Genomic DNA, 15,568 nt, shown 5'->3' on the forward strand with positions numbered 1-15,568 from the left:
AAACTAATGTCTCGGGAGGTGTTTTGCTTGCCAGGGGCCAGGATCTGGGATGTTGCAAAGGGACTGCCAAGGCTTGTCTGGCCCTCAGACTATTACCCCTTCCTGCACTTCCATGTGGGCACCAATGTTACTGCCAGGGGTAACCTGACTACAGAACTCTGGGGGTGAGGGTGAAGGGCATGGGGACCCAGGTGGTATTTTCCTCAATACTGCCAGTGAGGAGGAAAGGCTCAGGTAGAAGTGGACTCACCCAGTGGGTCAAGACCTGGCTGTGTGGCTGGTGTCACAGGCAGGGCTTTGGCTCCTATGGCCATGGGACCCTCTTTGAGGAGCGAGGGCTACCAAGCAAGGACGGGATACATCTGACAAAGTGGGGTAAGAGTGTTTTTGCAAACAGGCTTGCTAACCGAGTGAGATGGGCTTTAAAGTAGGTATGCCAGGGGAGGGTTACCGTAACCTGAAGAGAAGTGAAGGCACAAGGGGCAGAACAAACGTATCTGGGGGACAGCATGCCAGGGGAGGCTCTCACGCTTGCCCTGTAAAAGCAGCATGACTTGGGGCCCATCTCAAATGCCTGAACAGAAATGCGTGTAGCATGGGGAACAAGCAGGAGGAATTAGAAGTCCATACACAGTTGCAGAGCTATGACCTCATTGGGATTATGGAGACGTGGTGGGATAGCTCTCCTGATTGGAGTGCTCCAATGGAGGGATACAGGCTCTTCAGGAAATATAGGGTGGGCAGGTGAGGAGGAGGGGTTGAGCTCTACACAAAGGAGTGGCTTGAATGCATGGAGCTTTACCTTAGGATAGGTGACAAAGCAGTTGAAAGCTTGTGAGTAAGGATTAGAAGACAGACCGGCACAGGTGATGCTGTGCTAGGTGTCTGCTACAGACCTCCTGATCAAGAAGAAGAGGTAGATGAAGCCTTCTTTAGGCAGCTGGAGAAAGCTTCAGAGTCACAGGCCCTGGTACTCACGCGGGACTTTAACCACCCCAGCATCTGCTGAAAGGACAATACAGCAGGGCGCAAGCAATCCAGGAGACTTCTGGAGCGTATAGAAGACTATTTCTTGATGCGGGTGATCGGTGAACTGACTAGGGAAAATGCACTGTTGGACCTGCTACTCACAAACAAGGAAGAACCGGTTGATGGTGTGAAGGTCGAGGGCAGCCTTGGCTGCAGCGACCATGAGACTGTGGAGTTTAAGATCCTGAGAGGCGTGATCAAGACAAACAGCAGAATTACAACCCTGGACTTCAGAAGAGCAGATTTTGTCCTGTTCAGAGACCAGCTTGGCAGGATCCCATGGGAAATTGCCCTGGAGGGCAAGGGCGCTGTCCTGGGTTCAGCTGGGATAGAGTTAATTTTTTTACAGGAACGGGGGAGGTGGGGGGCATAGCCGGGGCAGCTGACCTGAACTGGCCAAGGAGCTATTCCATACCATGTGACATCATGCTCAGTATATAAATGGGGAGCGGGCCGGGGGGTGGGCGCTTCTTTTCGGTGGGGGAAGTGGCAGAGCGTCGGGTCCCGGGTGGTGAGCAGTTGCACTGTGCATCACTCTTTTTGTATACCTTTTCATTAGTACCGTTGTTGTTGTTGCAATTTCTTTGTGTTGTTCCAGTAAACTGCCTTTATCTCAACCCTCGAGGTTCCAGGTTTGTTTTTTTTTTTTTTCTCTCCTCCGTCTTCCCCCCATCCCACCGGAGGGGGGCGGGAGGAGTGAGCGAGCGGCCGCGTGGTCCTTTGTTACCGGCTGGGCTGAAACCACGACAGGCGCCCAGGAGAGCAGGTTTATCTTCAAGGACAAACTCCTCAGAGCACAAGAATGGTCCACTTGCAATGTGCAGGAAGCCGAGGAAGTGTGGCAGAAGGGCAGCATGGATGAACAGGGAGCTCCTGACTGCGCTCAGACACAAAAAGGAGGTACACAGGAGGTAGAAGCAGAGGCATGCTACTTGGGAGGGGTATAAAGACACTGCATGCGCAAGTAGAAATGCAGTCGGGAAGGCCAAAGCTCAGCTGGAGCTGAACCTAGCAAGGGAGGTGAAGGGCAACAAGAAAGGTTTCTCTAAGTACATCAGTAGCAAAATGAAGACTAAGGAGAGCATGAGCTCATTGTTCAATGGGGCAGGGGACCTTGTGACAAGCGACAGGGAAAAGGCTGAGGTACTCGATGCCTTTTTTGCCTCATTTTTCACTGGTAAGGTCTGCCCTCAGGCCTCCCAGGTCCCTGAGCATCCTAGCAGAGTCTGGGGGAGTGAAGCAGTAGCCACAGTAGAGGAAGAAAGACTTAGGCATCACTTAACCCACTTGGACATACACAAGCCCATGGGATCAGATGGCATGCATCTGAGGGTGCCAAAGGAGCTGGCCAATGTCACTGTGAGGCTGCTCTCTATCATCTTTGAATGGTCACGGCAATTGGAGGAGGTTCCTCATGACTGGAAAAAGGCAGACGTCACACCCATCTTCAAGAAGGGCAGGGAGGAGGATCCAAGGAACTACGGGCCAACCAGCCTCACCTCAGTCCCTGGAAAGGTTATGGAGCAAATGCTCTTAGAAGCCATTTCTAAACACATGAAGGACAAGAAGGTGATTTGGAGCAGCCAAACTGGCTTTACCAAGGGTAAATCATGCCTTACCAACCTCATTGCTTTCTAAGATGTGGTGACTGGTTCTGTTGACAAGGGGAGGGGAGTAGATGTTGTATACCTTGATTGAAGAAAGGCTTTTGACACACTCTCTCACAGTCTCCTTATCACCAAATTGGTATGATATGGGCTGGATAAGTGGGCGATAAGGCGGGTGGAAAATTGGCGGGACCACTGGGCTCAAAGAGTTGTGATCAGTGGTGCAAAGTCCAGCTGGGGCCCAGTAGCTTAGTGGGGTCCCTCAGGGATCAGTACTGGAACCAATACTGTTTAATGTCTTCATTAACAACCTGGATGAGGGGACAAAGTGCACTCTTGGCAAGTTTGCAGATGACACCAAATTGGGGGGGGGGGCACGGCAGTCAATGTGCTGGAGGGCAGGGCTGACTTTCAGAGGGACCTGGACAGGCTGGAGAAACGGGCTGACAGGAACCTCATGAAGTTCAACAAAAACAAATGCCAAGTCCTGCACCTGGGCTGGAATAACCCTGTGCAACAGTACAGGCTGGAGGCTGACTGCCCAGGAAGCAGCTCTGCAGAAAAGGACCTGGGGGTCCTGGTGGACAACAAGTTGAACATGAGCCAACAGTGTGCCCTTGCAGCAAAGGAGGCCAACAGCATCCTCAGCTGTATTAGCAACAGTGCAGCCAGCAGTTCCAGGGAAGTGATCCTTTCCCTCTCTTGTCTTGGCACTTGTGAGACCTTGTCTGGAGTAGTATCCACTTTTGGTCTCCCCAGTACAAGAAAGACATGGGCATACTGGAGCAAGCCCAGTTCCTTTGTGTGCCTGGACATGGCTTCCAGGAGGATTTGCTCCCCAACCTTCCCAGATTCTGAGGTGAGTTTGGCCAGTCTTTATCTCCTTGAATTCTCCTTCTTGAAGATGGGTGCGATGTTTGCCTTTTTCCAGTCATCGGGAACCCTCAGGGTCATCTCATCTGGTTCCATAGACTTGTGTATGTCCAGTTGGCTGAAGCGCTCCCTAACTCAGTCTTCCTCTACTGTGAGTAATACTTCCCTGTCCCAGAGTCTGCCACTAGGCTCAGGGATCTGGGAGACCTGAGGGCCAACCTTACCTGTAAAAAACTGAGGCAAGGAAGGCACTGAGTTCCTTAGTCTTTTTGATGTCCTTAGCTATTAGATTCCGTGCTCCGGTGAGCAGTGGGCACATGTTTTCCTTAGCCTTTCTTTTGCTGATGCTGTACTTATAGAAGCCCTTCTTGTTGCCTTTTACATTTCTTGCTGGTTTCAACTCCAGCCAAGCTTTGGCTTTCCTAACTAAATCCTTGCACGCGTCTCCATATTCCTCCTGGGTAGCCATTCCCTGCTCCCACCTTCTGTGTACTTCCTTTTTGTCTTTGAGCTCAGTCAGGAATCCCCTGTTCATCTATGCTGGCCTTCTGCCATGCTCGCTCGACTTCCTGCATGTCCGAGTGGATTATTCTTGTGCTTTGAGGAGGTTGACTTTTTGAGGATCAACCAGCCCTCCTGAGCCCTTTGCCCTTTAGGACAGTCTCTCATAGTATCCTGCCAAGCAGGTCCTTTAACAAGCCAAAATCTGCTCTCCTGAAGTCCAGGGTTGTAATTTTGCTAAGTGTCTTGCTCACTTCTTTCAGGATCTTCAATTTCATCCTCATTGTGGCTCCTGCCAAGGGTGCCATTGACCTTTATGTCCCCAACCTGTTCTTTGTTTGTGGGTGACAGGTCCAACATCTTCCCCTAGTTGGCTTGTTATCTCCATCAAGAACTTGTATTCAACACACTCCAAAAAATTCCTGGATCGTTTTTTGTCCTTTCATGTTGCCTTTCCATCAGATATTGGTGTGGTCGAAGTCCCTCATGAGTACCAGGGCCTGTGATCATGTGGGCTTTTTCCAGTTGCGTAAAGAAGGCTTCCTCTACTTCCTCTTGATCAGCTGGTCTATAGCAGACATCTCCCCAGTGTCGTGGTTTAACCCCGGCTGGCAACTAAGCACCACACAGCCGCTCACTCACTCCCCACCCAGTGGGATGGGGGGAGAATCGGAAGGGTAAAAGTGAGAAAACTCGTGGGTTGAGATAAAGACAGTTTAATAGGTAAAGCAAAAACTGCGTGTGCAAGCAAAAAGCAAAATAAGAAATTCACTCACTACTTCCCATCAGCAGGCAGGTGTTTAGCCATTTCCAGGAGAACAGGGCTCCATCACGCATAACAGTTACTTGGGAAGATATACCCCATAACTCTGAATGTCCCCCCCTTCCTCCTTCTTCCCCCAGCTTTTATTGCTGAGCGTTGCGGCGACTGAATCAAGCACTCAAGCTCTCTGTGCAAGATTCCCTTTATTTCACAAAAGAATCCAACTTATATATGTTTCAACAAAGATCTAGAAAGTACTAACGGCATACAGCCAATACTACTAACACAGGAGGGCATATCTGGCCCCGCTGGGATGTTTGCCAGTCCTCAGAACAGTTAAAGATAAAAACATTCCATAGACATACCCGTGACTGTCTTCATCCACATCTTCCCAGGCCTACACAAGGCCATCCTCCAACCTGACCTTGTGAAACTAGTTCTTCAAAGGCTTGGCAAACATGCAGCACAACAAATTCTAACGGTCACTCTTGAAAACAAATGCCAGGTGTTCCGAGCTGCTCCCACAAGCGTGACATCATATGGTATGGAATGTCCCTTTGGTCTGTTGGGGTCAGCTGTCCCAGCTGTGTCCCCTCCCAACTTCTTGTGCACCCACAGCCTACTCTCTGGCAGGGTGGCGTGAGAAGCAGAAAAAGCCTTGATGCTGTGTCAGCGCTGCTCAGCAATAACTAAAACATCCCTGTGTTATCAACACTGTTTTCAGCACAAATCCAAAACATAGCCCCATCCAGGCTACTATGAAGAAATTTAACTCTATCCCAGACAAAACCAGTACACCCAGGCACCACCTGTGTTGGTTTGTTCTCTGATTTGTACTCACATTCTCTTGACCGGCTCCTCCCCCGCTCCAGGGCAAAGCTGTGTGTGTTTGAGCTACTCCTTTGCACAGAGCACAACCCCTCCCTGCCTCTTGTCCAGCCTGTCCTTTCTGAAGAGCTTCATCCATCCATGGCTGCACTTCATTTATGTGACCTGTCCCCCACATCTCCGTAATCCCAATGAGAACAAAGCCCTGCAACCGTGCCCAGAATATTGATTTCTCTTGGTTTTGTCATGTGTGTCCCCCCCTCCATGCTGCATGCATTTATGTGCAGGCACTTGAGATGGGCTCCCGCTTGTGCTGCTTTCACAGGGAAAGCGAGGGCCTACCTATCCCCTGGGTACTTTCTCCATGCCCCTGTTCCTTTATTTCTCTTCAGGCTTTGGTCATCATGACCTGTCAGACCTAGTTCAAAGTCCTCCTCCCCAAGTTGGCAAAGATGCCCCACTTTGTCAGGTTGTTCCTCCTCAGCAGTCTTCGTCAATCAATTAGGATCCCATGGACACTAGCTGTGCAGCCAGGTGTTAACCTATAGGATGCATCTGCTCCTACTGGAGCCTTTTCCCTTCACCTGCAGTATTGAGAAGAACACCTGGGCTCCCATGTGCTTCACCCTTGTTCCCAGACCTCTGTTGTCACTCGTGATTTGCTCTAGGTCTCTTTTTTGCAGTGCTACCAGCATCCACACAAATGAGCAGTAAGGGGTAATAGGTCAAAGGACTGGATGAGCCTTGGCAGCCTCTCTGTAGTATCCTGTATCTGGGCCTCCAGCAAGCAACAAACCTCATGTGACAGATCCTTTCCTACAAGAAGACAGAACCAGGCTCTTCACAGTGGTGCGTGATGGGAGGATGAGAGGCAAGGGGCATAAGCTGAAACAAGAGAGGCTCCGACTCAATATAAGGAGAAAACTTTTTCACAATGAAATCGATCAAGCAGTAGAGCAGGTTGCCCAGAGGGGTTGTGCAATCTCTGTCTTTGGATGTTTTCAAGACCTGACTGGATAAAGCCCTGAGCAACCTGGTCTGAATTCAGTGTTGACCCTGCTTTGAGCAGGATGTTGGACTAGGGCCCTTCTGAGGTCCCTTCCAACCTGAATTATTCTGTGATCTTATGTCTGGTCAGCAGATGGGTCCCCTGCAGAAAGGGGACTCCAGCTGCAGTTCCCTCTTGGTGCTAATGCACAGTTCTATTGGGTGTACCGTGGCAAGGTTTTGGTAGCCAGGGGTGGGACTGCAGGGGTGGCTTCTGTGAGAAGAGACCAGGGGCTGCCCTGTGCCAGACACAGACGGTTCCAGCTGGCTCCACAACAGACCCACCGCAGGCCAGAGCTGAACCAATCAGTGAAGCTGGTGGCGTCTCTATGAAAGCATATTTAAGAAAGGGCAAAACGCCGCATGGCAGAGAGGAGTGAGGAAAAAAAGTGTGACAAACATCCCTGTGATCACCAAGGGCAGAGAAGGAGGGGGAGGAGGTGCTCCAGGTGCCGGAGCAGATATTCCACTGCAGCCCATGGAAGAGACCACAGTGGAGCAGGTATTTCCCTGCAGCCCGTGGAGAGGAGCCACGCTGGAGCAGGGGAAAAGTGTGAGGAGGAAGGAGCGGCAGAGACAAAGTGTTATTAACTGACCGCAACCCCCAAATCCCCATATCCCTGCACCGCTCAGGGGGGTGGGGAGGTGGGTGTAGAGAAGTCAGGAATGAAGGAGTGAAGTTGAGCCTGGTTGGGGTGGGGGAAAAACGTTGTTTTGATTTTTGTCTTTGTTTCTCACCATCCAACTCTATTTTAATTGGCAAGAAAATTAAATTTAATTTTTCCCCAAGTCGAGTCTGGTTTGCCCGTGACGGTAATTAGTAAGCGATTTCCCTGTCTTTATCTCGACCCACGAGCTTTTTCATCTTATTTTCTCCTCCTGTCCTGTTGAGGAGGGGGAGTGAGAGAGCGACTGGGTGGGCATCTGGCAGCCAGCCAAGGTCAACCTACCACAGCAGTTCAGGCCCAGCTGGCTCTGAAGCCTCCCTCAGAGCTGGTTTCTCCTCTTTGGCTACCAAGGTACTCTACCAGTTCTGTAAATTCAGATCTGCAGGTAGAGAAAGAGCCTTTCTCCTGCTGCCAGAAGTCACAAGCTTCCAGCTCCAACCCCCCCCCCCCCAGGCACGTCCATCCTGCTCTCATTCAAGCATAACCGCTAGCCATCCCTCCTTCCTTGCATCATGTGGTTCAGGCTCTCTCCTCTATAGAGTCTCTGTCAAGACCCTGTCCATCTCCTGCTCATCCTCCTCGATGCTACACAGCCTGCTCCCCTCCTCCCATAGCTCCTTCACCTGCTGACTCAGTGCCTGGACCAGAGCATGTCTCTCACAGGTGATGCCACCATCACCCCCAGTCCCAGGGAGAGGCCCCAGGCACTCCCTGCAGCCCTAGACCTGGGCAGCTGCATCCTCCCTCCAGGGTTCTGTGTCCGAGTCAAGCTCTCTGCCATACCAGGGGTACTTGCTCCACCCAGTGCTGGGGACCGAGCCCTGTGGCACATCACTGCCACTGTCACTCACACAGCTTTAAGCAGTCCCTATACTCTCTCTGGAGCAGTTTCTGGGCCTCCTTTGTGCCCCCTGCTGTGCCAGCTGCCAAGTCTCTTAGCTGTGCTCTGCAAACTTGCTGAGTGGTTAAACAGGTGCTCCCCTGGAGCAGATAAGTTTAGTCTGACCAACTTTGCTGTTGTTTTAGTCTATCTATTAGGGAGCTAGTTATCTGGCTCTTTTGGTCTTTGTTACTGAATTGGTCCTCCAGGGATACACTTTGAGGTGTGCTTTGACAGCAAGTTTACTGCTTGACAAAATACACAATATCAGCAGCTTTGACATATGTAGTATGGCAATGAAGAAATGTTTCTGATAGTCATGATGGTATACGTATCATCATGATTGCCGAATGAAATGGCGGTACCTTCTGTATCTCCATTAGGTAGTTATACATCAGTCCAATAACTTGCATAGAAAATATTACATTGTCCTGGTTTCAGCTGGGATAGTTAATTGTCTTCCTAGTAGCTGGCACAGTGCTATGTTTTGGCTTCAGTATGAGAAGAATGTTGATAACACACTGATGTTTTCAGTTGTTGCTAAGTAATGTTTAGACTAAGTCAAGGATTTTTCAGCTTCTCATGGCCAGCCAGCAAGAAGGCTGGAGGGGCACAAGAAGTTGGGAGGGGACACAGTCAGGGCAGCTGACCCAAAGTGGCCAATGGGGTATTCCATACCATGTTGACGTCATGCCTAATATATAAACTGGGAGGGAGTGGGGCTGGGAGGGATCACCGCTTGGGAACTAACTGGGCCTCGGTCGGCGGGTGGTGAGCAATTGCAGTGTGCATCACTTGTATATTCCAATCCTTTTATAATTATTATTATTATTGTCATTTTATTATTGTTATTACTATCATTATTAGTTTCCTCTTTTCTGTTGTATTAAACTGTTCTTATCTCAACCCACGAGTTTTACCTTTTTCCTTCCGATTCTCTCCCCCATCCCACTGGGTGGTGGTGGGGGGAGTGAGTGAGCGGCTGCGTGGTGCTTAGTTGCTGGCTGGGGTTAAACCACATTGGACTCCTAGTCTAGACAATCAAGGATTAAGCTCTTAGGTGCTTTGAAATTTTGCTTGTCGCTTGCTGTGCCTGTGAATTAAGGCATATCAGCGCAAATATTTTTATCAACTATTTTTTCCTTAGCAAAAACTAAAGACGTTAAAATATTTGCCTTTTCTTGCATGATTTGAATATTTTCATTCCTGTCCAGCCCAGACAGCAGTAATCAAGCAACTTGGGAAGAGAATAAGTACTTCAAAGTATTTCTAAAAAGAAGAAATTAAAAAATGTTAGCTGAAGTTTGAGACTGATATCTATATTTAGTAGTCTTCCAAAGTATTTTGCTCTGTAGCACTTTCCAAATGGACTAGTTCCCACTCATATATATGGGCGCCAAAGAATAATTATAATGACATGGTATCAGGAATTAGCCAAGGTTCTGGGAGAAATATAGCTGGACTACAGCAGCATTGTTCATTGGGTAATTAGCATTGCTGCCAGAGCTACTTAACTCTACTGGAAACGACATTGCACTAATACAACTATATTGGTCTATTTCCAGCACTAACTTGGGGTGTCTGTACTGTACTCCATTGTGTGGTGGAGATGGGCTATATATTTTTTTATTCTTGCTTGCACCTTATTTTTTCTTTTGTGCAAGGAAGGCCTTCCTCAGAATAGATGGCAGTCTGGCATCATCTTTACAACATATGACCTTATATGTTGCTTGCCTTTCTTAGTTTTGTTTTCTATTCTGACATCTTTTAGAGTTTATTGATATTTCTTTAATTTCTTTATTGTATGGCTCTTTGCATGTTAGTAATATGAGCTACCTAAGTATTTTTTTTTTCCTCTTACCCCTCAGGCCCTTCTCATTTCAAGGTTCTCTTTCCTAAGAAATAAGATGGAGTCTATTGGGTCTCTTTCCTGTAAATATCTATGCTGTATACTTGCACATAATATTTTTCTTTCGCTTCTGAATGTATGCTGGTTAATTTATTTGGTGATAATTTGTTCTGTATTCTTACCAATGAGTTTGCAGTAGTGGTTTGGGCTGAAATCTCGGAAGCATTTTTGCATGACTCACTTAAGCAAACTTCCATGGTAACTGAATATTATCCTGAACTGCATACTGCTACAGCTTTAAGTTTAGGTATTGTTAATGGCTTGTGTTGTGGTTTAACCCCAGCCAGCAACTAAGCACCATGCAGCCGCTCACTCACTTCCCCCCCCCCCCCACCCAGTGGGATGGGGGAGAGAATCGGGGAAAAAAACCAAAAAACAACTCATGGGTTGAGATAAAGACAGTTTAATAGGACAGAAAGGAAGAAAAAAATGATGATGATGATGATGATGATGATGATAATAATAATAAATTGACAATAATAATAATAATAAAAGAATTGGAATATACAAAACAAGTGATGCACAATGAAATTGCTCACCACTCGCTGACTGATGCCCAGTTAGTCCCCGAGCAGCGATCCCCCACCCCCCGGCCAACTCCCCCTAGTTTATATACTAGGCATGACGTCACATGGTATGGAATATTCCTTTGGCCAGTTGGGGTCAGCTGCCCTGGCTGTGCCCCCTCCCAACTTCTTGTGCCCCTCCAGCCTTCTTGCTGGCTGGCCATGAGAAGCTGAAAAATCCTTGACTTAGTCTAAACATTACTTAGCAACAACTGAAAACATCAGTGTTATTGTCGCGGGTTGACCCTGGCTGGATGCCAGGGTCCCACCAAAGCCGTTCTATCACTCCCCCTCCTCAGCTGGACAGGGGAGAGAAAATATAACAAAGGGCTTGTGGGTCCAGATAAGGACAGGAGAGATCACTCACCAATTACCGTCACGGGCAAAACAGACTCAGCTTGGGGAAAATTAACTCAATTTATTACCAATCAACCAGAGTAGGGTAATGAGAAATAAAACCAAATCTCAAAACACCTGCCCTCCACCCCTCCCTTCTTCCCAGGCACAGCTTCACTCCCGGATTCTCTACCTACCCCCTCCAGCGGCACAGGGGGATGCGGAATGGGGCTAACGGTCAGTTCATCACACGTTGTTTCTGCCGCTTCATCCTCCTCAGGGGCAGGACTTATCACACTCTTCCCCTGCTCCAGCGTGGGGTCCCACCCATGGGAGACAGTCCTCCACAAACTTCTCCAATGTGGGTCCTTACCACGGGCTGCAGTTCTTCACAAACTGCTCCAGCATGGGTCTCTTCCATGGTGTGCAGTCCTTCAGGAGCACACAACTCCAGCGTGGGTCCCCCACGGGGTCACAAGTCCTGCCAGAAAACCTGCTCCAATGTGGGCTCCTCTCTCCACAGATCCGCAGGTCCTGCCAGGAGCCTGCTCCAGCGCAGTGTTCCCACGGGGTCACATCCTCCTTCAGGCACCCACCTGCTCCAGCGTGGGGTCCTCCCCGGGCTGCAGGTGGATATCTGCTCCACCATGGACCTCCCTGGACTGCAGGGGGACAGCCTGCTTTACCATGGTCTTCACCACGGGCTGCAGGGGAATCTCTGCTCTGGCGCCTGGAGCATGTCCCCTTCCTCCTTCTTCGCTGACCTTGGTGTCTGCAGGGTTGTTTCTCTTACATGGTCTCACTCCTCTCTCCGGCTGCCGTTTCTGTCTGTCCCAGCAACTTTTTTTCCTTCTTAAAAATGTTATCACAGAGGCGTTACCACTATCGCTGATTGGCTCGGCCTTGGCCAGCGGCGGGTCCGTCTTAGAGCCAGCTGGTATTGGCTCTGTTGGACACAGGGGAAGCTTCTAGCAGCTTCTTACAGAAGCCACCCCTGTAACCCCCCCCCACTACCGAAACCTTGCCACACAAAGCCAATACAGTTATCAACATTCTTCTCATACTAAACTCAAAAACATTGCACTGTGCCAGCTACTAGGAAGACAATTAACTATCCCAGCTGAAACCAGGACAGAGGCAATGTGGTTCCTGCCTGTGATGTGATTAGAAAATACCTGTGGTACTTTAAATTCTCGTCCCATGATTAAAACATCTTGTGTCTATAAAGATGCGTGTATTGAAGAGGTATAACTGGCCACAAATCATGAGTCCACTGTGCTTGATGAGTTGCTGTTGAGGTCACTCAGGATACCTGATTTTATAGATTTACCTGAAATACGTCTTGTGTCTCTTCAACTATGAAGCAAATATCTGTTTTTTTAAATTATCCTCTCTAAGAGGAGGGCTAGATACGAATATCAAGATAGAACTTTACCAATATACTGTTTTTTTCTTGACAGCTGGAAGATGGACACACTTTATTTGACTACGATGTTGGACTAAATGACATAGTTCAGCTTTTGATACGCTCTGAATCTGAAGCTCCTACTACTTCTGTGACAAATCAGGGTGGAGAGGTCAATCCCTGTGCTGTTTCCAACTGTAAAAACAAAGTCAAAAGGGCAGCAAGTAGCAGATCACCGAATCAGCCATCTACATCAGCTCACTTGTTTCTTATAGATCCTGGCATTGGATTGTACAAGGTATGTGCAAGTTTTGAAAACAAGGGCCTTATCTTGCATCTGTCACTTTAATTTTATTGCTTATACAGGCCTGTATCTTCAAACAGTTTTCTTTCATGACAAGCTTTGTCAGTGGGACTGAGTCGAAATTAGTTTGCACTATGCAGGTTAAAGTAAATCTTAAACCGAGTTAAAAAATCATTTAGTTAGAAGCTAAAAGCAGTTGAACACTGGAAAAGGTTGCCCAGAGAGGTGGTGGAGTCTCCATCCTTGGAGATATTCAAAACCTGACTGGACACTGTCCTGGGCAACCCGTTCTAGCTGACCCTGCTTGAGCAGGGAGGTTGGACTAGGTGATCTCAAGAAGTCCCTTCCAACCGAAATGATTCTGTGATTCTGTAAACAGATGTAATTGGAATATATTATTAGCTAAGGCATTCTGCCAGGGCCCTGGGAACTACATACCAGTCAGCCTCACCTCCATGCCTGGTAACCAAGGGCAAATCGCTCCAAACTAATCTAGTGGCCTTCTGCGATGGAGTGACTGCTTCGGTGGACAAGGGAAGAACTACGGATGTCATCTACCTGGACTTCTGTAAGGTCTTTGACACGGTCCCCCACAACATTCTAATAAGAATCCTTAAGCATTACTGTCGTGGTTTAACCCCGGCCGGCAACTAAGCACCACACAGCCACTCGCAGACTCTCCCCCGGTGGGATGGGGGAGAGAATTGGAAGGGTAAAAATAAGAAAACTCATGGGTTGAGATAAAGACAGTTTAACAGGTAAAGCAAAAGCTGCGCACGTAAGCAAAGCAAAATAAGGAACTCATTCACTATTTCCCATCGGCAGGCAGATGTTTAGCCTTCTCCAAGAAAGCAGGGCTCCATCATGCGTAACGGTTACTTGGAAGGACAAACCCCATAACTCCAAACATCCCCTCCTTCCTCCTTCTTCCCCCCAGCTTTTATTGCTGAGCGTGACGTCATATGGTATGGAATATCCCTTTGGTCTGTTGGGGTCAGCTGTCCCAGGTGTGTCCCCTCCCAACTTCTTGTGCACCCCCAGCCTACTTGCTGGCAGGGCAGTGTGAGAAACAGAAAAGGCCTTGATGCTGTGTCAGCGCTGCTCAGCAATAACTAAAACATCCCTGTGTTATCAACACTGTTTTCAGCAGAAATCCAAAACATAGCCCCATCCAGGCTACTATGAAGAAATTTAATTCTATCCCAGCCAAAACCAGTACAATTACAAATATAAGAAGTTGTTATTATGAATTTAGTCCATTAAAAAGAGAAAACTATTACCAACTTATATAATTATCCCAAATGTTAAAACTACAGATAATTAAGAAAAAGAGTAAGAGTAACGGCAAGAGTTGGAAAGATACAAGCCAGATCCTCCTCTCCATGAGAATTATATCAACTGGAGTGTAAAAAGACACACGGGCCCTCTGACCTGTGTTCCTCACTCCTGTTGCACTTAGATCCCCACTTGTTCCATTTGCTGACACAACAGAAAGAAAATTATCCCCCTTAAAATAAGGGAATGACCTGTCATTCTGATCTACCCAGTTGTCTCAACATCAACCCAAGAAGTCTAAGCTTTTAAGAAATAAAAAGTTGACCCAGAATCTTTGAGAACATGTAATTGATGGCAGGACTTCAATTAGCGCAATTTTGTTAGAAGTGTTTCTAGTGCCAAGCAATATAAATGCATGGTTTTAAAATGTCAGTTTCTTTCTATTTGGGCTCTGCTTTCATTGAGGACTTTGTCTCTCTGTGTAAATGGTGAAAAACACTGACGACAAGCAACCTGAAGTATTTTTCATCCAGCAAGACTGAAGTTTGTTTCACCTCAGGAAGCTAAACCTTTGCTGTAATTAATATTTGCAAGAGACTGATGGATGTTAAAGATGTGGATGCCGGTGGTTCCCACAGCCAGTTCAAAACAAGGGAAGCCGCCGCTAGCAGTGGCAGCAGCAGTTGTTGCCATGTGCTGAGAAGAGTGCAAGGCTTGTGAGGTCCCCAGGGGGTGTTTGAGGGGGTTTCTGGGTCCCCGGCACCCTGGGGTTGTGTGTGTGGAGGGACCGGCTGGCAGGCAACAGGTCTCGCAAGAGGGGCAGGAGAGAGTTGGGCAGTTAAAACCGTGGGAAGCTGCATATAACCACCATGGAGGGAGGTATCCAGTACATGAGGGAATTAGCCATGCTAGAGACGATCTATTGTGCCTCAGACAACACACAATCACCTAAAGATCCAGACAAACTCCAATGCACACGACCCATGTGGCGGAAGTTTGTATGGAGCACACCATCGTCCTATGCCAACTCACTGGCGATAATGACCTGGAAAGACGAAGAGGCACCGACAGTGGATGAAGTGGCTCGCCAACTCCAGCAATACGAAGAAAATCTTTCCTCCTCCGTACAAGACTGCATTTCGGCTGTGGAGAAGGTGTCCCAGGATGTCCAGCAAATCAAAGAGGATATGTCCCACTCCCCACCTGTAAGGACCAATGTCTCAGCTATTAGGCGTGAGCGTTCCTCTGCCCGAGAGACAGAATATAGAAGGTATACACCACGAGGTGCCCTGTGGTTCTACCTATGTGACCACGGAGAGGACATGAGGAAATGGATTGGAAAACCTACCTCAGCCCTAGATGCACGGTTATGTGAGTTGCAAGAAAAAACCACCACAACAGGGAATTTTCCCAGGAAAAATGCCGCTCCAGTTTCCAAACAGAGTAGAAGGGCTGCACTTATTTCTGATCCTCTTGAAGGGACTTCTGAATCAACTTCACAAGAAGTGAATACTGGATACTCTGACCAGAATTAGAGGGGCCCTGCCTCCAGCCAGGTGGAGGAAAGGGATAACTGG

At 48.2% G+C, this 15,568-nt stretch overlaps 1 protein-coding gene across 2 annotated transcripts in view; it reads left to right on the top strand.

Moving 5' to 3' along the window:
- LOC138683375 (E3 ubiquitin-protein ligase UHRF2-like) overlaps window positions 1-15,568 on the top strand; it is a 175,304-nt gene that overhangs the window by 22,756 nt on the left and 136,980 nt on the right. For both annotated transcript variants that reach the window (XM_069775087.1, XM_069775088.1), the window contains exon 2: window positions 12,468-12,710. In XM_069775087.1, the coding sequence (XP_069631188.1) occupies window positions 12,468-12,710 (243 nt within the window). The remainder of the gene's footprint in view (window positions 1-12,467; window positions 12,711-15,568) is intronic.

This window comes from Haliaeetus albicilla, chromosome W (assembly GCF_947461875.1).
Source record: "Haliaeetus albicilla chromosome W, bHalAlb1.1, whole genome shotgun sequence".
Classification (NCBI taxonomy): Eukaryota; Metazoa; Chordata; class Aves; order Accipitriformes; family Accipitridae; genus Haliaeetus; species Haliaeetus albicilla.